Source organism: Scophthalmus maximus, chromosome 13, assembly GCF_022379125.1.
Source record: "Scophthalmus maximus strain ysfricsl-2021 chromosome 13, ASM2237912v1, whole genome shotgun sequence".
NCBI classification, from domain to species: domain Eukaryota; kingdom Metazoa; phylum Chordata; class Actinopteri; order Pleuronectiformes; family Scophthalmidae; genus Scophthalmus; species Scophthalmus maximus.
Genome location: NC_061527.1, coordinates 19780007 through 19801361, shown reverse-complemented (window position 1 = coordinate 19801361; position 21355 = coordinate 19780007). Strand labels below are relative to the sequence as shown.

Below are 21355 nucleotides of genomic sequence, written 5' to 3'. Positions count from 1 at the left end.
TTGAGACTAATTCCATCAGATTTCCTGGTCACTCGCTGAGCTAAGCTGTGTTTAATGAATGCTTTAATGGGCAGTGTGTACTGTGAAGAATGCAGAGCAGGTTGCCCTGGCGGCTCCCGCTTTGACATAATTACACAAATTTGCCAAGGTCAGAGGGCGCCGCTGCTCCCCGCACCCCGACGTGGTCTGCGTGGAATAGGTACACACAGGTACAGAGACGTATGTGTGTGTGCTGCTGCTCCGGAGGAGAGGATTCGTTTTTCTCACCGTGGTGTTTTCCTCTGATAGAATGAAGTTAATGGGAGATAATGATGTCCCGGGACGTGACGGACTCTACCTTCCAGACATGCTGTCGGGTGTGCCTGTCAGGCCTCACGGAGCCAGAGAGGCCTCCTCCCGACGCCACACAGGCTGCAGGGAGGGCCCCGTGTCTCCCACTGCGCGGGGCAGCAGTCAGCAAGGGAGGCAGTGAAAACAACCTTTCTGATTACGGCGAGACTCCGTCTGCCTGGGGGGCCCCCGCGCGACGCAGCGGAGGAAGAGAGAGTGGCGCGTCTGGGGCCTCCTCGCGAGGAATTATGTCCAAGTGCATCCGACTGCAAACAAACAAGTCCGCTCCCAGGGGCTGGCAAGCAAAACTCTACAATCAGTTCAGACAAAGTGAGATATCAGATTCAGAGCAAGAGGTTGGAAATGGCGGTTTCGTCAAAAGTCAGTGCTGATAAACAAATATGATGAACTTCATTCCAGCAACAAATCCAGTTGTAATATAAGACAGAATAAAATGGAAACATCCCAGCATCGTACCCGAGTGACTGCTCTGTAGTTTTCTTTCCACCGCCCGCTCCACATGGAGATGGCACCGACTGTAATACATTTTTATCTGATCCTGATCTCTGGGGGTGATTACATCTCCGAAGACGATAAAAAAGAACGCGTGAGGCGTCATCGCTCGTCTTGCCCGGAGCTTCACCGCCAGCCACCTTTCTGGAAGCAAACTACAAATAAAATGTCATCAGGTAAACTAAAATATCATTTTTGGGAGCGTACGGTTGTCTCTTGGTATAATATATTCTTTAATAGGACACATCTAAATGTTTTTCAATTGTAGTGATCACGTTCCCTTCTTTCTCAGTCTGTCTCCATTATATCTGTCAGAGTGGTCTGACTAAGCATTATAAATGAGATTAAAACATAACCAGCTCTGGCTTATCTGACATAATATTATCTTTTATCTTATCTCTTATCTCTCGGCTGGTGAGGACATAGGTGAAGGGATGGACAGAGACTTATTGGAATTCCCCCCCCCCAAAAAAACTCTTATCGAGAGGAATGTTTTTGAATAATATTTTGTTATACTTCATTAAAGTGGAACTGTTGCAGATTGCTGGCACCGCAGTAACCACAGCTCAGCACCTTGCTGATGTAGTCGGAGCAGGTCGACCATTCGTCCACTTCTGGGCCTTGTGTTTTTGACAGAGAGCTTTGCTAAGCTGAAGTGGGTCTTTTGTTCCTTGGCAACAAGCCGCCTCCAGAGAGGTGAAGCGGGCCACTGGGCCAAAGTGTGTGTGTGTGTGTGTGTGTGTGTGTGTGTGTGTGTGTGTGTGTGTGTGTGTGTGTGTGTGTGTGTGTGTGTGTGTGTGTGTGTGTGTGTGTGTGTGCTTTCTCTGGCAACAATCACCGCAGTGAGACGGCCCCCTCTTCGTTCTCACATGCCTGCTCGTCAGCCTCCTACCCGGGTCACATGCGCAGGGCAGCCCCCCCCCCCCCCCCCCAGTCAACCTGACCCGATCCCTCCTCACATGGGGCCCCGTCAGAAGCCCACACCTCGGCAGGTCATGTTAGCCCCCTCCAAAGGGCCTGCACGGTGATAATGCTGATCAGTCATTACAGGAACCTTCCGGCTGCTCACGCCAGACAACATTCGGATAATGCTGAGCAGATAAAGTTTATTATGACACACGCAGATATGAATCTGTCCCTGAACTCTGCCCCTGATGCCTCATGGCCTCATATCATACTCACATTACAATATTAACGCTGCTATAATCATTATTTCTATAGTAACGATGGAACACATGACAACTTGTGTGTGAAAGCTTTCACTTGTACTGACAGTCACAGGCTGCAGCTCCCCTCAGGCCTACGGGACATTTTAGCCTCTTTTAGCTTCAGTTTTCTGGGCCTCAGCTTCACTGTGCTGGTTCAGTCTCGCTGCTCTCATGAAGTTGTTTTCGGCCGTAGGAGCACTATGTTCCCTCAGCCCTGTGTTGTGTCACCCTAACCCTAACATAGGGCCTAATTTTTAATGGGGGGGGGGGGGGGGGAATATCATAGAAATGAGAGAACATAGGGATGACCCCCACTTGGGAGCTATACAGCTAATTTGAGCTGAATAGCTCCCCTGATCAGGTGGACAGAAACACCAGTCCAAATAAATGCTAACATCACTCCAGATCTGCTTGGTTGTGTAAATGAACTTAAATGTAATAATAATAATAAAAAAAGAACCTCCTTGTTATGTCATAGTTTGTTCCCGTACAACCAGTTACACTTGTACTTCACAGCCACAGCGACACATTTCTGAGGATAAACCTGTAGGATTCGTACATTTGCCAGCATTTCAATGTCACCGTGTCAGTTATTCTTTAAATGAGAAAATAATAATGTCTTTCTTTCTAATAGTAGTGTTTTTATTTTTCAGATTATGGTCCAGTGACAGTGTATTCTCATCCGTCAGTCTGGATGATGCAAAATGTTGACGTACCTTCCTTCAATAACAACAGGAACTTGTCTGTGATTTAAATGTGACTTATTTTCTTCTGCGGCATTTTCTGTCTCTTTCTTTCACTTGGATGTTGAAGCTGACGAACGAGGATTTTAGATCAAATGAAGTTAGTTCATGAGACTTTTTCAATGAGGAAGGCGGGGTTATCGCTGCCCCGGTTGACTTCATTTGGCAATTCAGAGTTATGTGCCATGGCCGCCAGCGTCCAGGGGCCACGGAGCTGGTCGCTGGTGCCTCTGGGGCCTCTGGTGGCATCTGACCTCAGAGAGTGCCAGGCATACTGGTAGGAGAGGAACAGCAGGCCACTTATGAACATCAGTAGGGAGGCGAAGAGGCCCACGCCGATGGCTGAGCCGACCTGCTGCCTGACAGGGGCCGCAGGGAGATGAAACTCCGGAGGAAAGTCGATGGTGCTGTTGGCGAGCACAGAGTTCATGTTCCACACCAGTGGCACCATGGAGAACGTCCCTGTGAGCAGGTACAGGCTCCCAGCCAGTATGAAGACCAGCCTGATGTTCTTTCGCTCCTCCAGAGAGAAGTAGACCATCCTCACAGCCACCGCGGCGCTGACGTTCGCCGCCAGGCCGCAGATCACGGCCAGCACCATCAGCACCTGGGCCACGGAGATCTCCACCGGCACAAAGGCGTCCAAGATGCTGAGGCCCCGGCAGTGCTCCGCCCCCGGAAGGACGTGGCTGTAGAAACACGCCCTCCAGATGCCGACCCAGGCCACTCCCGAGGTGACGACGGATGCGTCGTCCACATGCCACAGCCGCCACTCGTTGAGGCCGGTGGTGGCCATGGTGACGATCCACGCCAGGAACCCAGCGACCATGCCCAGGAACTGCCGGTGACCGGTGTGAGCCAGGTAGATCATCCTGCCCAGTGGGACCGCTAGTGCTCCGAGAGGCCGGTCGCAGACTTACACATTGTCCAGTTCATGCAGCGTCTCTGGTTTCCACTACACCTGATGAAAACAAACAAAAGTTCCCCACCACATTAATATACTGGTTTTATTTTCAACTGTAAAATGGTAATTTTGAAAAGCTGTGTTGCATAGCTACAGGATAGCTGCACATGTCAGTGTTGGCCTGTGCCACAGATATCCTTGGATGCCCCTCAGATGGAAACTTTAAACTTTAAAGGTTCCATCTGGGGTGCAACCCTTTAAAGTTTAAAGGGTTAGTTCACTTTTAAAAAACAACAACACATTTTCTTATGTAACCTCTCACCTTTACTGATACTCCACCACCTGGTTTATTTTATTCTCGGCTGAGGTTTTGCAATAACCTCCTAAGCCCAATACAGCAGAGGTGAATGCAACTTATCTTGCGAGACTCAAAGAGGAAATGAAATATTAATTGTTACTTCAGTTAGTTCTTATGAAATTACTGAGTGAGTGCAATGTGTTTTTATTACTGGGTGGGTGCACTACGCAACGTGAAATATATATGAAATGTGCAATGGTATATCTGATGTTTATTGTTTCATGTTGCTGTTTTTAATATATTAGTGTGATCATTGTTAATAACTATGGAGGCATTTTCTTTGCAGCAGATAAGTTTCCCTACGGAAACAATAAGTATATTGTATCGTATCGTATCCATAACATGACAAAACAACAGCTGCAATGTAAATGTCGCTGCAGTGAAAGTGCAGACAAACATTATTCTCTAATAACAGTAGGTACTATCTGTTCAAGAGCTGCCGTAGTCAATGATTGTCCGTTTAAATCCCTGCAGGTAACGCAGTAAAACAAAACAACCCTCTCACACGTCGTCCTTTCACTCACCTTGATGCTTCTCAGGTTCAGATTTGGCCATTTTCAACAAACCGCGAGTCCTTCCACAGATGCCGCATCCGTCAAAGAAAAATGAATCTGAGAGATCGTCCACATTTTTCACCCTCAGCGCAGAGAGGGGACCGCCTGGACATTAAAGTGTCTCGTCAAAGTGTTTTACTTTCCTCGCTATCAGCAGAGAGGAAGGTGCGGCGGGGTTAATGAATGATGAGGGGAAATGAGCTGATCGTTGACAAGAAATCAATCAGACGCCACGGCGTGATTTCCAGCAGACTCTTTTATTTGACACAAAAGGAGCACAGCTGATAAAGTGTTAAGAGTCAGGCTGTAGCAGTGCATGAAGCCTTTCAAACTGTGACATCCTCTTATGTGCAGAACAAACCGTCCTCCCGACGGTGAAGAGCCGACGGGAGGACGGTTTGTTCTGCACATAAGAGGTGATTGATTTCATCTGATTTACAGTCTGAAATGTGGACGCTTGATAAGACTCTGGTCAAAATGCTTTGGAATGATTTCATTCCTTATTCTCCCTGCGAAATGATCAACTTTTTTTTTTTTAGTTTTGAAATTATCAAGAGGTCAAGTAACATGGGTGGTAACTAAGCATGAAACGTCTGCACCGTGAATAAGAAAACACAGTGAAGTAATAAGAGAAAATACAGAAAAACACTTAGTCAATAATATATGTGACAAAATATCATCTAAAAGTGATTTTTTTTCTAGCTGTGAATAAAAAACCAAAACACCTCAGACAGACGCGGCGTGAAGAAGTGGATGTAAAGAGTTTGCAGTGACATGGTGGGAGTCGGTCCACAGGCACTTTATGTATTCAGCCATGAAGTGCGTCTTCTCTGTAGTGATCTTGAACTTGAAGTGCTCTTTAAAAAAATGGCCAGCACATTCACAGCCTACTGTCTTCATCTTGTTTTGCGAAAAGAAAAAACAAGGGGCACATAAATCTCAGTACAAGGCCTCAAATTCATATGTTAATGTTAACAAAAGGTTTTTGTGATTCATTGAAATATTCGGCCTGATTTGACGGATTATGTGTAAAATTGTGAAACATAAAACACGAAAAAAACTTCTAGTTGCTCAGCGTGTCAAAACACATCCGGTAGCACGGCTGCTCAGATCGGTTGAAGATAAAACACTGTCCCCCTTCCTGCGCAGATTCAAAAGGCTACAATAAATTACTAAAAAAATGAAAATAAAATAAAAACAGTGGTTGTTTGATGCCAGGGAAAAAGCAGCATCTGTCACAATGGGGGTTACGTACGGATCCTGTGAAGTCTGTGGCCGTCCACTTCAGGACGTGTGAAGAGAAACGTGTCAGGAGACGCAGAAGTCCTCCACAGCTTGTCGTCTCTGTCTCCCTCTGCTGGACACAGGACTCCACTGCGTCAGACTTGGGCTATTTCAGACCGTTGTGCAACCCTCATCAGAAGGACAGCCTCTGTTCTATGGGCAGACTGTCCATCAGACACTTGAGCTGCTCCTCGCCCAGTTTGATCTTGTCCTCGAGCTTGCGCTGCTCGATGATGAGCGCTGACTTCATCTTGACAAAGTGCTCGTAGTCCGTGAGGATGTCCTCCTGCAGGTAGTTGGCCAGGATTTCGAAGACGAGGCGTTCCCTGCGATCCAGGTTCTCCTTCAGCTCCTTGGCGTCCTCGTGCTGCCGGATCAGCAGCTTCCTCTTCTCGACCAGCGTACGCTAAATAAAGGAAAGGGACCATTAGGATTTTTGTGAGGATATACCACATTTTCCCCAAAGAAATTCACTCGTCTGTTAAGATTTCTAAGGTTCACGTGGACTGACCCTCTCCTCTGCGGTACTGTCCTCCTCTGGGCTGTTGAGGGCGTTCTCCACTCTGGCCAGGCGGCCCGACAGCGACAGGAGCAGACTCACCACCTTGTCAAGGTCGCCGACAAACATCCGGAACTTGTCCAGCTCGTTGGGTTTGCAGACCTGCTGGACGCGGGCCTCCACCTCGTCTCCCAGGGCGTTGTTGTCCAGGACGTCCTCCTGAAGACTCTCCCTCGCCTCCCGCAACACCTGCAGCTTCTTGCTGAGGCTGTCGATCAGCTCTTGCTACATGAAAGACAGAACAAATGGAACAACAACTGAGCGGTTAATACTGTTCAATGTGGCAAAAAATGAGGGACTATGATTAGGTTGATGAACGGAAAGTGGTGAACTGATCCTACAATGTTGAGAATAATTTGGTAAGTGTGTGGCACCTTCTTGTTGGCCAGATCAATGTCCAGTTCGTCCTCTGACTCCTCCTCTTCCTCTTGCTGCTCCTGCATGTCCTTCATCTTGATGAGGAGTTCAGCTTTGGGCGCCGACGTGCTGTAGTATGTGGAGCTGGTCACCATGGTGACAGCCGCCGCCATGCTGTCCTCCTTTTCCCTGAAATACAAATTAAACAAATTAAATTGAGACTGATGAGAGGGCCACTTGTGCACACAGAGGATTTATTCCGAGGCACGTGTTGCATTTCTTGATCCACAATTTCCTCATACTTCCTAATTTTCTCTACAGTCTGAAACAAGTTCCTCCCAACAATCGTGTGACTTAAGAAGTTCAGTTTCTAGGAAACAGCTGTGTGAGGGTCTCAATGCAGGTGACTGTTCACCATCCAGACATCGTTATACAGTGGTACAACCCGTTTTTCCACAATATCTTGTCTGTTTGAAGCTGCATCTTTTAACCATTGATCCATAACTTTTTAGTGAATCATTTCAATTTCTCTGCTGTTTTGTCAGCTAGTTTTCAATTACTATGAAAGTGGTGTTTAAGGTGATTCACATCGGTGGGCCAGCGCACAGTGCAGTAACTTTTTGTTGCTGTACAGTAGCTCACTGGTCACTCTGATAATTCATTCAGTAAAATGCACGAGGAGTAAATACACACTGCAGTGGACAAACAGAGGTAAGCAGGTGAACTGTGTAAAAAAAATCCTGTGTCGTTCTTATGTGAGGAAGCGTGTTAAGAACCCAGATATGGGCACAGGTATGACGTGAGGCTGACCTTTCCTCGGCAGGCCGGCTGACCGCCTGTTTCGCGGGCACCTTCCTGCGCTGGTGAGCTTCGTCCAACAGCTGCTCCCCCTGAGGGAAGATCCCCTCCATCAGGTCCATGGTGGTTTTCATCTTGCTCTGATCCAGAATGTCGACCAGTGACTTGTCCTTGCCCATGATGTCTCGGGCCAGCTCCTCTCTCTTCTGGTCCTCAGTCGCTCCCGTGGTCACGGCTGGCCTGTCGCCGATGGGCTCGTCTGTGAGCTGCGGCGGCAGCTGCTGCTGATAGTTGCCGTTGACGTGATCTCCGACGGTGGTCATGTATGCGTCTCTCTGGGGCTTTGTGTCCGTCTGAGCATCCGGCGGCCCGTCGGGCTCTCTCTGTCTCGTAAAGGCGCAGAAGACAGAGTCGTGCCCCGCGGCTGCCAGACTGCCGAGTCTGCTAACAGCAGGAACCTCAGCTTCTATAGCAGGCGGGTCGCTGTGCTGCAGAAATGGACTGTTCTCCTTTTCCGTGAGCCCCTCGGAGTGGACAATCCTGATGGGCACCTTCTTCACTGCGGAATTTGGGCTCTCTATCACATGCTCAATCCTAAAGTATCAGAGACAGAATGACGAACAGATCTTATTAAAAAAAGAAAAGAAAAAAAGGAGGAGGAGAAAATCTCTTGTTGCACTTATTCCAGTCACACGATGATTTAAAGCTTCATTGCATCATGGCAAATGAGATTTTTTTCCATGCTCAGTGTGCAGGAATTTTTTTTGCTTGCTGTAATAACCCTTGCTGCACAATCGGAAGATTACTACAAATTTTTATCAATTCATTCTGAATCACGAAGACGGACCAACCGTTTCATGTTCGGGGCTTTAGACGTCATTTTTTACGCTTTTGGCTTTTAGTTGAATTACGCAGAGGCCACTAGTGGCTTTTACAGAAATGCGGAGAATCCCTCTAATTTACTGCGGCTTGATGGCACTCACATGTTGGTTCTACACAGACAGAGACTCTCAATAAGCTCCTTTGTACGTGTAGCATAAAGGCACGACAAGTAGAGGAGCTGCAGTGACTGTGCTCCAACTGAACTTGGTCATAGTTTGCGGTTGCAGTGTTTTTCTGTGGCGCTTAACAAAACTCCCTGTCTGATGAAATAACAAAAAGTTTACCTGTTTGAGTCGTCATCCTGCAGGGAGACCGGAGGCCTGTCGCTGAGTCTCTGTGGGGAAAACTGTGGAGATGGTGAGCGCTGCCCCTCCATACTGGCCAGCGCTGTCGGTCTACAGGAGGGAGCCGGGGGAGAAGAGGCAGGCTGAGGGTTGGACGCTGACAGACGATGTACTGCCCCTTGTCCTTTGTCCACAAGTCCTTTGCTCTGCTCAGAATCTCCCTTTGCCGGGTTGAGGGTAGCGACAAAGGCGGAGCTACGGTCGGCGTTAGGGGAGCAGCGGGTGAAGGCTTCACTCTGGGAACTGGTGAAGAACTCGTGGGAGTCGACCTCTGGGCATCGTGGAGGGGGAGGCTTCTCCGGCGCGGGGGGCTTCCTCCTCGGTCCAGATGGCAGCGGGTTGTGGCTGTGGTCGGCGGGCTGAAGGAGGGCAGGCTCGGGGACACTGTGAGAGACAGATGTGGGTCTGTGGTTCTCGGTGGCAGCAGCAGCAGCTCTGTGTCTGCAGTCGGGGTTGGCCCCTGTCATGGGCGGAGGTGGTGGCGCAGAGTAACGTTCAAACTCCTCCGGCTTCTCTCTGACTTTGCAGTCACCGGGCCCTCTGTCAGGGATCCTGAGCAACACAATAGAAAGCTTTTAATTACACAGCGAGGCAGCGCGGACTATCATCTGCAGCTCAATCAAATAATACACTGCGGGCGGAGGACTCGCTCCTCTCTCCAGCAGCCACTATGATTATGCCAGCACGAGGAGACACACGTCTCCCCTCTTATGCTGCGAGCCTCCTCCCCATGGTAACTGTTCAGCTGGCAGCCCGGAGAGGAATATTTCTGTTCCCACAAAGTCTGCGTCGACGAATAAATAACGCTGCAGGGCAAAGAAGCGGGGCCGGATCACTTTTTCCTGTCGGATTCACGTTGGAGGTTTTTAACTCTTCAGACGTGGAAGAAAAAGGTCAATGTTGGGAGATCACGGCGCTCGTCAGAGGCCCTGATAGTGAACTAATGGAGCTTAAGTGATTGTGTAATAAGATTAGGACCAGTGTGTGTTTTTAGCATAATTTTGCCATACTACACAGTGGGGAAGCTTTAACTAACTAAGCAGCATGGGTTTAATATGGTAGAGGTATACTGATCAGTCATCTCTGGAGATGAGGGAGGGGATTCGTCTTCAGGAGGAAGATGGAATTCAGAGACGTGACACGGACGATCACACTTTAAACACTGTGTGTTACAGTGCTGGATGGATGCCCTCTCTGCTACGAGGAGGAGTTTATATATCACACCAAGGAACAACAGTAACCAAGGAGGTATTAAGTTCTCAGTGCATAGCGACCATGTGTCCAGTGGCCTCGACCTCTGCACCTAAACCTTCTTGTTTGAAGCAAAGGCATGTCATCAGTGACGTACGTGAACCTGAACGTGGCCCGATCTGGAACCATACAAACTCATCTAGTGCTGTGTTTCCACGCACACAGACGACACGTTCATGCACGCTCTAACCCTAAGATTCCATGAGGAGTTCTCAGAGAACATTAGAACATAAACCATGTGGACCGTGTCGCAGGCCAAGACTCAAAATGGCCCCATCTGAATTCTTACAAAGCAGTGACGAGTCACCCGATGAACAACTGCTGGTGAAGCGTCCACCCTCCCTCAGCCTTAGCCCGGCTACAGCTTGAGAAATGTGCCTTGCTGGCAAACACGAGACACGACGCCAGCGCTCAACCAAGCGCGCATTGGTAAACATAGAAAACACAACACAGTTATCGAGTTCTCCGTCTCTATAAAGCAAAGCATTTCTTTAAAAAAGAATGTATCTGATCCTTGCAGTGAGTATATCAAAGTCGAGACTGAAACCGTGATCATCCACAACCCCAACCGGTTGTCTCCCTATATAATAATAATAATAATAAAAAAAAAAATCAGTCTGAACTGAACTACAGTATTTTCTCTTGTGAAATAAGAGACAAGCAAACAATTTCTGGAGGTTTTTCATCTTTACAAATGTTGTTGCTAAGACTGCTTAAGTATAGGATATATATATATATATATAATAAACATATCGTACCAACTCACCCAAAGTGACGTTTTACTGCCGTCATCCCACACAACATAAGTAAAAGCAAGTGTGCCGTCCCCCTCTCTCTCTTTCTCTCTCTGTTTGACAGCAGCCACCTGTCGGTGTCTCTACATGCCTGTATATCGATGACACCATCTGGGTGGAGTACACCTCACTGAGCTCATCTCTCAGACTTCTGAATGACAATAGCCCCCGCCGCACTGTTGTCATGATGCAAACGTGAGCAGCGCACGGCGTGGCTCGCACAAAAGAGGTTGCTCGAGACGGGGGATACTCTACACCAGTGGGAGTTTAGATATACACAAACACTCCTGAATAATAACGGGTTACAAACCATGAAGTCATTTTGACTTTGTCACCATACACAGATTAAGAATGATTCCAAAGTAATCAGAGACAATAAGACAATGAGATATTGCTATTGAACAGTTGATCTCAGTTCTACAGGCATTATGAAGAAAATGTCTCACATTCCGATTGTACAGATCACTGCCTAAACCTTCTTGACAAAGCATGAAACCAATCTGCCATAAAGGGATACTTCAAAGGGAAATGTATTTTTTTCCATTTCGGGACTGACAGGAAACAGAACAAAGAAAGGTGTGGTCAAAATCACAGCGACCAGCTTTTGTCTCCAGCTATGGGTCAAGCTCCAAAGAAACTACATCCCCCATAAGGGGGGGCTGCACAGTGCTGGATGGAATTAATACTTTTCTTGATCAAATGGAGATCATGATTGTCAATATTGCACTTATTAACCTGATACAGAAGGAAACATAACATTAAATATGACGGTGCCTGATGTTGGACCTAAAAATCAACCTGGACAACAGAACTCTCCTCTTTTTATTTGAAATGCTTCGTGAATCTAACACTGAACACAAAAACACACAACTCTCTTACACACAACCATTGAAAATGTATTTCTCTGTGCATTGTGTGTATGTGTGTGAGATGAAGCCAGAGGTAGGAATACTTCTTCAGATGAAAACCACAATTGTCAACAACTTATAATATTTAATACATCTTGTTCTCGTCACCGTCGGCAGGGTTTTTCTTCTGGATTATGTTCCAGCCCAGAATCCGGTGGGTTTGCATTTGTCCTGACACAACCGCTCTCTCTCTCACACTCTGTCTCTCAGTCCCTCTCACAGGATTTATTTCCTTTACTGCCGGTTTCTGCTGCTCTGCGTCACATGGTGTGACTCTGTGTTGTCATTTGTCGGGGGGAGAAAGTTGAGACGGTTGTTTTGATGCAGGCGACGTCCCGAGATTGTGTTTTTAATATGTATATGGGATATTTGTTTATAGATTTCAAGTCTCGAGCCTGAACTGAGACAACCCTGATGATGTCATTGGGTCTTTTGTTGTTGTTCTAAAGCTCCTCCTCCAGGACAAGCAAGGTGAACTTGGCGGAGTGCCCCTTTAATTTAAGGAAAGAGAAACCCAATGCAGCTGGCTTCCACTCAATGGCTGACTGGAGGAGAAATACTAATAATATTAATAAATGCACTGCATTTAAAAGTAAAGGGATAAACAGCTGACTTCAAGTCTTAACATTACTGAATAATATTGCAGTGTTTTCTTAAGACTGGATTCATATGTAATTAACAGTGTTACCTGTGAACACTTGTCTCCTGCCCATTAAACCAACAGTCACCAAGAGGGCAGGTTTTATCCACTTTATATACACAGGTATAAGTCAGGTTCATCGTATTGACGTTGGTTAGTCAAACCTTGGTCCAGTCTTACAAATTACAACCAGAGCTGGAGTTAACATTCCCACACAAAGAGAAATTTCTCACGCAAGTAATTATTAGAGATTAATCTACATTAAGCTAGCTACAACCACTCAGCTGTGAAACTGAATTCTCGGCAGCCTACATCTAATTGTTTGAAAGAATCTACAATAGTTTTGCATAATTAATTTTTACCCTTGGGCTACGAGGCTAAACATGAGACTGTTGCCACGCTAACAGCTCTGTGCTGTGGACAGCTTTGAGCTAAATGCTAATGTCTGCATGCTTAATTGTTCATAATGTGAAGTTATTGAGTTATTACAATTCATCCTGAGGGGGGTGTGACTTTCTGTACCAAAAGAGACATCTCACCAAAAATCACAAAGGACTTTCTCATGGTGGCGCTAGAGCACATTTCTGGGGAGAATTCATCCAGTGAGTTTAAAAGATAATGTGAATACATCTTGATGTTTCAGTCAGATGTTCATCCAACTGAGCGACATTTCCACCCAGGGAGCTGTGCCTCTGACATGGCTAAATAATCCAATTATGCAAAGTACCAGATTTTATAGATGATAATTTCATGCCTCGGACCGGCCCCCTGAACTCAAGCCTTCTTTACATTGCATCGCCTACACTGGTAAAGCCTCCACTGAAAGACACAGAGCGCAGCCAGAGGGACGGCTTGTGTTGTCACAGCTGCGCCAAGGAAGTGCCACTGGTATGCCTCGACAGATTATAAAGACTTCATTGTTCCTCTACAATCTCGCCGCCCTGTTTCACTGATAAAGCTCAGGAGCAGAAACAATAATACATCAAACTTAAGATGTTGATGGAATGATGAGGCTTGGGGATGTTAGATGTGACAATATATATATATCATGTGATGATAGATAAACAGCTGTCAGTTCATATTTTACTCAATCGTTAACACGCACTACCTAAACCTACCTGTTTTGTCATTTGGAACGTGGTACATGTAATTCCAACAAGGACAAAACGAGGATCTTGTAGGGGCTACTTTGCAAATTATGCAGCATTATGGAGACCGCTCCTCACAACAGATCAGAGCTCTTTAACTATCAACGCCACAACCAAAATGTCAAACATGTACAGAGAGAGTCTGTACATGAGAGCCACAAAAGTACAGGCGAATGCTAAAAAACAAACCCCAGACAGAGATGTCGCAAGAGGCGTTTGCCTGCAGCACGCCGCATGGCGAAGGCTCACAAAGATGGAAGGAGATAACAGCGGCTGTCACAAATCACATCAGCAAAGACATGGCCCCAATTTACACGGACGAGAAACGGTTTGAGGATAATGTGTGAACTGTATATGTAATCTGGATATGAGGTTTTGGCCAACCTTAGATGTTGGACCCTTGTGAAAATAATGCATGAACAGTCAAATAGCAAACTGTACTTTACTAGACAAGTAAAAAAGCCAATGCAAAAACTGATACTTTTGTATAATGTACAATATACATATAGCTATGGAACTTTCAGGTTCCATCACATAGGCATTTTCTCACCTGGGAGCAGAGCTGAGCAGTTCAGCCGGTTTGGTCTCTGTCTGGGAATACTCGGTCTCAGACTTTCTTGCAGGTGCTGGAATCTTCTGTAAATAAAGTTTAAATAAAGTCTAAATAAAATAAAACTCAATCTGTTTTATGAAGCAAAACAAAAAAACCTATCCAGAGAAAAGTAGCTTCCAGCTATCTTAAGAGCCAAGTTGTTGTCTTATCCGTCTGGTTTTCCACCGGTGAAAAGAATCAGCAGGTCGAAGCTCCTTTCGCTTCCTTTAGCTGAGGGTGTGTCTTTATGTACAAACATGGATTAATATTTGACTTGGCTCTTTTTTTCTCCGTACCTTTCACATCAGTAAGAATATTTGTTTAAACAAGATGTGAAGTCTGTCCCGAGGGCTTAGTACAGTTGCAACTTGAGCGATTAAAACGCGCTACAGACCTCTTATTTTTTGATTGTACCAAAAAAATGTTTGCTGAAGTCATTTTGGAATCGTAATCAAATCCGACTTTGTGCCTCACCTGCCCATAGAAGTCAGTGGAAGGGGAAGATCTGGATCTCTCGTGCAAACAGGTGGATTTGCTTCTGTCCTCCGGCCCTGGATCCAGGATGTCGTCAGCTGAGCGGTACCGCCCAGACGCTCTTGTTTCTGCTGGTTTCTTCTGGATGTTCCACCTTGCCTCGTACTCAGCGAAGGTGCCCAGTCTTTGCTGGTCGAGCACAAACTGCTTGTGTGCGGAGTGAGGAACTCTCTGGGCCTCTTCACAGTACTCTCTGCTGCTGATACCTGTAATGGTGTCTGCTGTCGCACCGATGGAGACAATGTCTTCGCCTTGGTTGTCCAGTTGAAGGGGCATGTGATTGGGGAACCCCGTTTTCCCGCCGTCTTTGGAGAGCTTCGGTCGGTCTAGTGAGGAGCTCGTATTTTCATTGCAAGGGAGATCTTTTTTCACCCCGACTTCGTGGATTTTGTCCGGTTCGGAGAAAGACCGTACCTTCTTTTCGGCAGCGAAACGCTTCCGGCCTCCAATGCGAGTCACCTGACCAGCTGCATGCCCCGACTTAGTCATGACTGACTCTGTGACAGTTGGCAGAGGGGGGACATCTTTACGGGATGGGTAGTTAGGCAAGGCCTCTGCTGTAGGGTTCTCCGCCAAAATGAGCTCCAGGTCTTTCCTCCTGAAAGATGTCGCCTTGAGAACCCTTGCCTGTGCCTCCTTCAGATGATCCTTGTAGGAGTTGGAGAAGGAGCCGTCTGCAGATGTCGGGGTGTTGGGGCCTTCAGTTGACTTCCAGACATCCTGATCCTCTTTGGTTTCACCCTCCGCACCGGGAAGGATGGCGGCGCTCGTACTTTTCTGCAGCTTGGCCCTTCTCATCTGGATTTCATTCCTCAATGTAGTGGCAAAACGCTCGCTGCGCTTCACCTGCTTGCTCTCGAGGGACTCCTCAGAGATTGAGCCTCTTGTTTTCTCATCTTGGTCGGCGGCATCCATGGACAGCGAGTGCAGCATGGGGGTTGCGTGGGGGCTGATTTTGTTGTTGACTTGACTGTGGTATCTTATGTCTTGGGGTATTTCCCTGTGTTGTACTGGGAGAGACCTTCGCTGTTCAGATTGTCTGGTAGGAGGGTAACTTACGTACTGAGCTTCTGCACTTTGTGTGTTGTGTCCTCTCTGGCTTCCCCCATCGTCAGAGCTGGGTTTAGGTACGGAGGTTTCCAGTACAGTGGTGACTTGGTGCTTGCCGTATCCATTATTATCTTTACTGTGCTGCACCGGGTGTTGTTGGGCCAGATGGTACTTCACTTTGTTGACCGTCTGTGGGCTGAGAGATTTACGCTCACTTCCACTCTGTGCCAGGTCTGCACCTGTGACACTCCTCCTGTCCTCTGGTTTTCCCGACGTAAGCTGGGCGTTAGGCTGCGCGGGTTGGCACGTTGTGACACAGTAGTAGCGACTGTGTCCACTGCTGTCAGTGTTTTGCTCAGAGGCCAGGGTGGCGCTCAAGTTCCTTCTCTGGTTCTGACCAAAGTGTTGTGCAGACGTGTTAGTAGGAAGTTCTTGCATGCTACAATGGTAGCCACCTACGTTCTGTGGCTTTGGTACGGACGTAGTCCAGGGCTGGGAGTAGAAAGTGCTTTTGTCACTATGGTGTCTTTGATGGTGAGGCTGGCCCTGCCGAACGTCACAGCTGGACAGGGAGTACTGCTTGTTTGAGCTGAACTGGTTGTGGATGGATTTGTCGGACGAAGAGTAAAAACTGCCGCCGTCGTTTTTCAGGGAAATGTTGTGGCGGGGGCGATTTTCAGTGGGAGCCTTATAGGAGCCATGTGAATCAGGTCCTTCGGGGTGAGCTATGACAAGCCCCCTCTCGTGTACTTTAGTCGCAGCAAAACTGTCACTGCGTGCAGGTGGAGGGGGTGGGGGAGGGGACGGAGAAGCACTCTTCTTTTTCTCAGGGACATGCCACACTGGTCCGTAGCTGGTCCTGCTTGAAGTGGAATGGCGGGAGCCAGCCGGGTCCTCAATCTGCGGACCCTCACAGCCTGCGCCAACCCCTGGCATCTGAAAGTACGTGAGCCTATCATCCAGTTTGCCTCCCTCAGTCAGGCTGTGGCTGTTTCGAGTATTGTTGTGATGGTTGTTGTGCTTTCCTCCAGCATCCCACTGGCTGACTTTGCAGAGCATGTTCTCTGTCGAGGCGGCGTTGCTCTTCGAGAGGGTGTAATCGGGCGTGCCGGAGCTGGTGGAGAAGGAGCTGTAGGCCGAGTCTCGTTTCCCTCCTCCGAGGTGTTCCATGCTGTTGTTGGACTTGGCATGTGACAGCTGACCGGCGGAGTACGGGTGCGAGACGTGTTCTAGACTGTCCATACTGCCGAGAGAGCTGAACTGGTCGGACACTCGGCGCAGGTTCGTCTGCTCCCAGGCAGAGGAGAGGTCAGTCGAGGATGAGCTGAAGTTATAAAGAAATGACAGTTAGTAATCAGGTTATGAATTAGGGGCTGTGAGTTATCTATTCATGGCCCTTTCTTTGCAGTCACATTTAGATCTTATTAATTATTATCTAAAATTAGATCATCCGCTAAAGCAAATACATTAGCAAACAGCAGAAATTAAATGAAAAAACACCTTTACAAAAGGGTATATAATCCTGACTGTCAATACAATTTACCTTCACACATTTTAGCCAATTGAAACTACGTGAAAATACAGGACTTTTTCTTGGTGTTATAATTTACAGCCTGGACGCAAAACCTTTTATCCTGTTTCATGGTTATCTTGGCAATAAGGAAGACACACTGGTAAGGACTTTACACATCATCATAAAGGTTGACATCTAGCAAAGACTCAACAGGCAAACTTCAAGATCCCCGAGTTACCTTGCATCATATCTGGTGTCCCAGACTGGCGTGGGTGGAGTCTGTGTTTTGGCAGTCTCCGATTGGTTTTCGTTGAACTTGGTGGAGTGCCAGGAGTGAGGCCTGCTTATGGGTTCATTCCTCCTGAAGAGAGAGAGCAAAGACACACACAACACCAACTGAATTACAGACCAACCCCTTACGGAAAACAGTATGTGCGCTTCCATATATGAATATGGGCAACTGAAAGTTACAGATATAGCGGTATGGTGCTGCAACTTTGCTGCTACTCCACAAGGATTTTTTTTAGTTTTACTGCATGTATATCGAGACAGTTTTGGCTTTCACATTCACAGATGGAAACGGTTTTGGAGGGTTGTCCAAAACTTTGAACAGCTGTCAGTCATGCATGTGAAACATACCCTTTAAAGCGATTCTTTCTGAAATGCATGTCAAGAGAAGGTCAAAAGAACACATGAGCACAAAATAAAAGTCAAACACAATGCAAGACAGTATATTACATGCTCTACAAATGGGATGAACGTTATTCTTCTATTGACATGAACAAAAAAAAAGGCATGCCAATGAGGGCAGGTAATAAACCACAGGAGAGGGAGAGGTGCTATGAGAGGAATGAAGATGATATTATTACTATCCCAATGAGTGATATGATTATGGGCACATGGCAGGCAGGAATGGAGGAGAGGAAAACGGGGGAACAGGTACTACTTATTACAGGTGAAGCCACGGAACTGTACCTCATGGAACTTCGCAAAATCTTCGTGAGAAAGCTTCTCGCCACATGCACGTCATTCTCTGAGGGCATTTTCTGAGCTACAATATCCACCATTTTCATATTCCTAGGCAGCAGGGAGGAGGAACACACAAGACACTAAGAGCTCACCGACAATCGACTGGACTCACAGTACAAGACAGGACACAGACTTGAGTTGTGATTGTTGAAAGTGTTCTGCACAGAGGTTAGTGGGTTGACGAGGTCAGTAACCAGGATAAAGGTTCTCTTAATCCAACTGCATGGTCACAAATTGCTCCCAATTCAGCAGACTTCAATATGCTGTCTACAGAAGAGTAAATGGCTGTTGTTACATGATATTATGGCTCCCTCTTCTGGTTAAATTTGTGTATGCGTCCTGTTGTCACATCTCATTTTCATAGAATTTAAGAAATATGAGAAAACACCTACTTGACAGACCTTAAACACATAAACAAGATGACACCAGGATGAGTCGCACAGTTTTGCTCATCTCTCATTAGGCTCATTAAGAAAATGCCACATAGCTGAGGTGAGCTGGCTTCGCTCAGACTTTGCCATATGGTCCCAAGGGAGGGAACACAGCCCCCACCGTGGGGCGGGGGGACTTAAGAGAATAGAGAATCTCTTACACAATCAGATCAGCCCTCGCCCCTCAGTCCAAGCTGTCGTCTGCCCCCCAGACAGTCTTTCTTGTCAGCCACGAGGGACTTTGGGGATCATTTAGTTTTCTTGTAGTAACACCTGTAGTAATAGTAAAACTTTGATTTGAATAAAGGGTCGGGTGAAAGGGAAAATCACTGGATCATTCATGATGCAATTATGTTTACTGCGTGTATGAAATTGGTCACCACACAAAGTTTGTGATTTCACTTTTAGCCCCCTCGTAGTGATGATAATTTATCAATTTGTTGACGGATATTGCTTAAGCGTAACTACATTTACCAAGAGAGGACTGTGAGATACTGGTGGAGAATTTTAAACAAAGCTTTGGTTGCTTTCGTTCTCCCTGGACTCAAGACTTGCGCCACAAAGCCATGAGGTCAGGAGGTCTTGCACCCTCAGTCACCTTGTCTAAAGCCCTTCAGTGATCTGATGACAAGAGCTCCCTACAACTGCTTCCTTCAGATGACAACCAGAATACAAACTGCTGGTTGAAATGAATAGAAATAATTTAATGAATTAAATTGCGCCCTAGACTCATCTTGTAGATTAAAATGTTCAGATTGAGACAGAGATCAGGTTAGGCTCAATGAAAAAATGGGACAATTCCACAAAATGAATTGTGGATTAGAGTTTAGGCCTATTTAGGGGACAAAGGAAAGGCAACGTGGAGCTCAGCCTTCCTTGTCCCCTCACAGCCTGTGTTTCTGGGGCACTCGGAGCTAACCACACATGGCGCCGGCCATTGGTATGCAAATGAGCCTGGTTTTATTAGGCCTATCGTCAGGGCTACAGCTGGGCCGGCACAGATATGCTAGGAAAGTGAATCAGTTGGGTGGGATGGGGGCAGGGGGAGAAACTGTTCTCTAAACTGATCACTGACTGAGAGTGATCTCACTTCAAAATGTGTCCGGTACCAACCGGTCCACGTTCATAAGTAAACAGTTCGCACAGAGGACTCATCAAACATGCTCACAAACTTAGGGCCCATCGATGAACAATATCTTAAAGCTGCAAGACTGAGGTGAATAAACACAGATGTTTTTTAACTAATAGCCCGTTCCCCAAAAGATTAACTTGCATTTGTTTTGTTTTTTTAAAAAGCTAAACCTTGCTGATCGTGGCTTAACCCAGATGAAGGATGACCTCATACTGAATGATAAGACAAAAAACAATCACAACAATAACAGTATTAGGGTCATAAAATGAAAACAATGAAAGTCCCAATATGTTAAATGTCCCCGGCTCGCTCACCTTAACACAACAAGACAGAGAGACGCAGGTGTGACTGCTCTCGCACAGAGAAGTCACAAAGCTCCGGGCTCAACAAGTCAATAAAACAAAAAAGGTTCATTTCGACTCACCAAACATCTGGATGAAGGGATTCAAACTGGACACAAAGCAGAAATGCATTGTCTAGAAGAGTGAAAAAACGATATTGGGCTGGAGTTCAACTTGGAAGTAAGACCGGTTGTATCCGTGTGCTGGTCAGGCACCACATTCCACAGACACTTCAGAGACAGGCCGACGTAAAGAGGGGAGCAGGAGGTCTGAGCATCACTGTGCAGCTCCAACACCGACCCACTGCCGCCAAGCACACCAACTGACAAACTCAACAACACAATATTCAACACAGAATGGTCATTCTCACTAAAACTTACTTCTCCTAGCTGAACTAGTTTGAACAGAGGGGATACCTCCTTCGGGATTATTGGGGGGTTTTACCCCCGAGAGGGGGTGGGAGAGCTTTCGGGGAAGGAGGAGGAGGGCTATTGTCACAGCCAGTCTCCTCGGAGTGTTCCCGTACCTTGCCTCGTCTCATTGGCTCCAAGAGGCTAATATGCTAATGATGGGATAAATGCCGGACCCTTCTTTTTCCCCATCTCCCCTGTTGTGAGGCAGACATGCATTTCTGCCATTACTATGACAACACGTTGATCTCTAGGGTGCGAGGGCACCCTGTTTCCAGAAAGCGTCGGGTAATGAGCTTTGTAGCTGCCCGGGCGGCGATGACATGGAAAATAAAACTTAGTATTCAAAATGACAGACTTTTTACTGTACTCATTATTTGAGGTAGTTTGATTAGGCTTGCTTGTTGCAGTTTAAGAAATATATGAACATAGCATAATAATTTATTCCCTGATCATTATACCTCATGCTAATTATGCTTAGATTTCCAGACATATTATTTTTTTTCCATTTAAACTATATGTTACTCATATGTAATATTTAGATTGTACCTAGAGGTTGGATTGAAAAGATTATGACACAGTGGGCTCTTTTTTTCAGTTTGAATTAAGAATTACATGTATAATAACTATTATACTTAATGACATAAAGTGTTTAACTTTATTCTAATTGTGGTGCTAGTTTATTAGACATTCCTATTTTACTTTTTTACATTATCTAAATACTTATTCATGTTCAGGAGTAAACTCA

The 21355-nt window shown here is 46.4% G+C and overlaps 2 protein-coding genes across 4 annotated transcripts in view; both read right to left on the bottom strand.

The window, feature by feature from the left end:
* Nucleotides 1-2671: 2671 nt before the first annotated feature.
* On the bottom strand, nucleotides 2672-4731 carry cldn34a (claudin 34a). Its single transcript, XM_035647279.2, has 2 exons — nucleotides 4581-4731; nucleotides 2672-3755 (listed from the first exon to the last, which is right to left on the bottom strand). Exon 2 carries the CDS (start codon nucleotides 3663-3665, stop codon nucleotides 2901-2903), a length of 765 nt encoding a protein of 254 aa, XP_035503172.2. The 5' UTR covers nucleotides 3666-3755; nucleotides 4581-4731; the 3' UTR covers nucleotides 2672-2900.
* Nucleotides 4732-5048: 317 nt separating this feature from the next.
* shroom2a (shroom family member 2a) overlaps nucleotides 5049-21355 on the bottom strand; it is a 33804-nt gene continuing 17497 nt past the window's right edge. The window contains exons 1-9 of one of the 3 annotated variants that reach the window (XM_035647278.2): nucleotides 18240-18346; nucleotides 17503-17625; nucleotides 14642-17075; nucleotides 14126-14211; nucleotides 8775-9386; nucleotides 7621-8202; nucleotides 6828-6999; nucleotides 6406-6678; nucleotides 5049-6300 (exon numbers count right to left, since the gene is read on the bottom strand). In XM_035647278.2, the coding sequence (XP_035503171.2) occupies nucleotides 6028-6300; nucleotides 6406-6678; nucleotides 6828-6999; nucleotides 7621-8202; nucleotides 8775-9386; nucleotides 14126-14211; nucleotides 14642-17075; nucleotides 17503-17625; nucleotides 18240-18337 (4653 nt within the window). In that variant the 5' untranslated portion in view covers nucleotides 18338-18346 and the 3' untranslated portion in view covers nucleotides 5049-6027. Of the gene's footprint in view, nucleotides 6301-6405; nucleotides 6679-6827; nucleotides 7000-7620; nucleotides 8203-8774; nucleotides 9387-14125; nucleotides 14212-14641; nucleotides 17076-17502; nucleotides 17626-18239; nucleotides 18347-21355 lie in introns of those variants that run through there. The other 2 variants (XM_035647275.2, XM_035647277.2) reach the window with 2 other exon arrangements.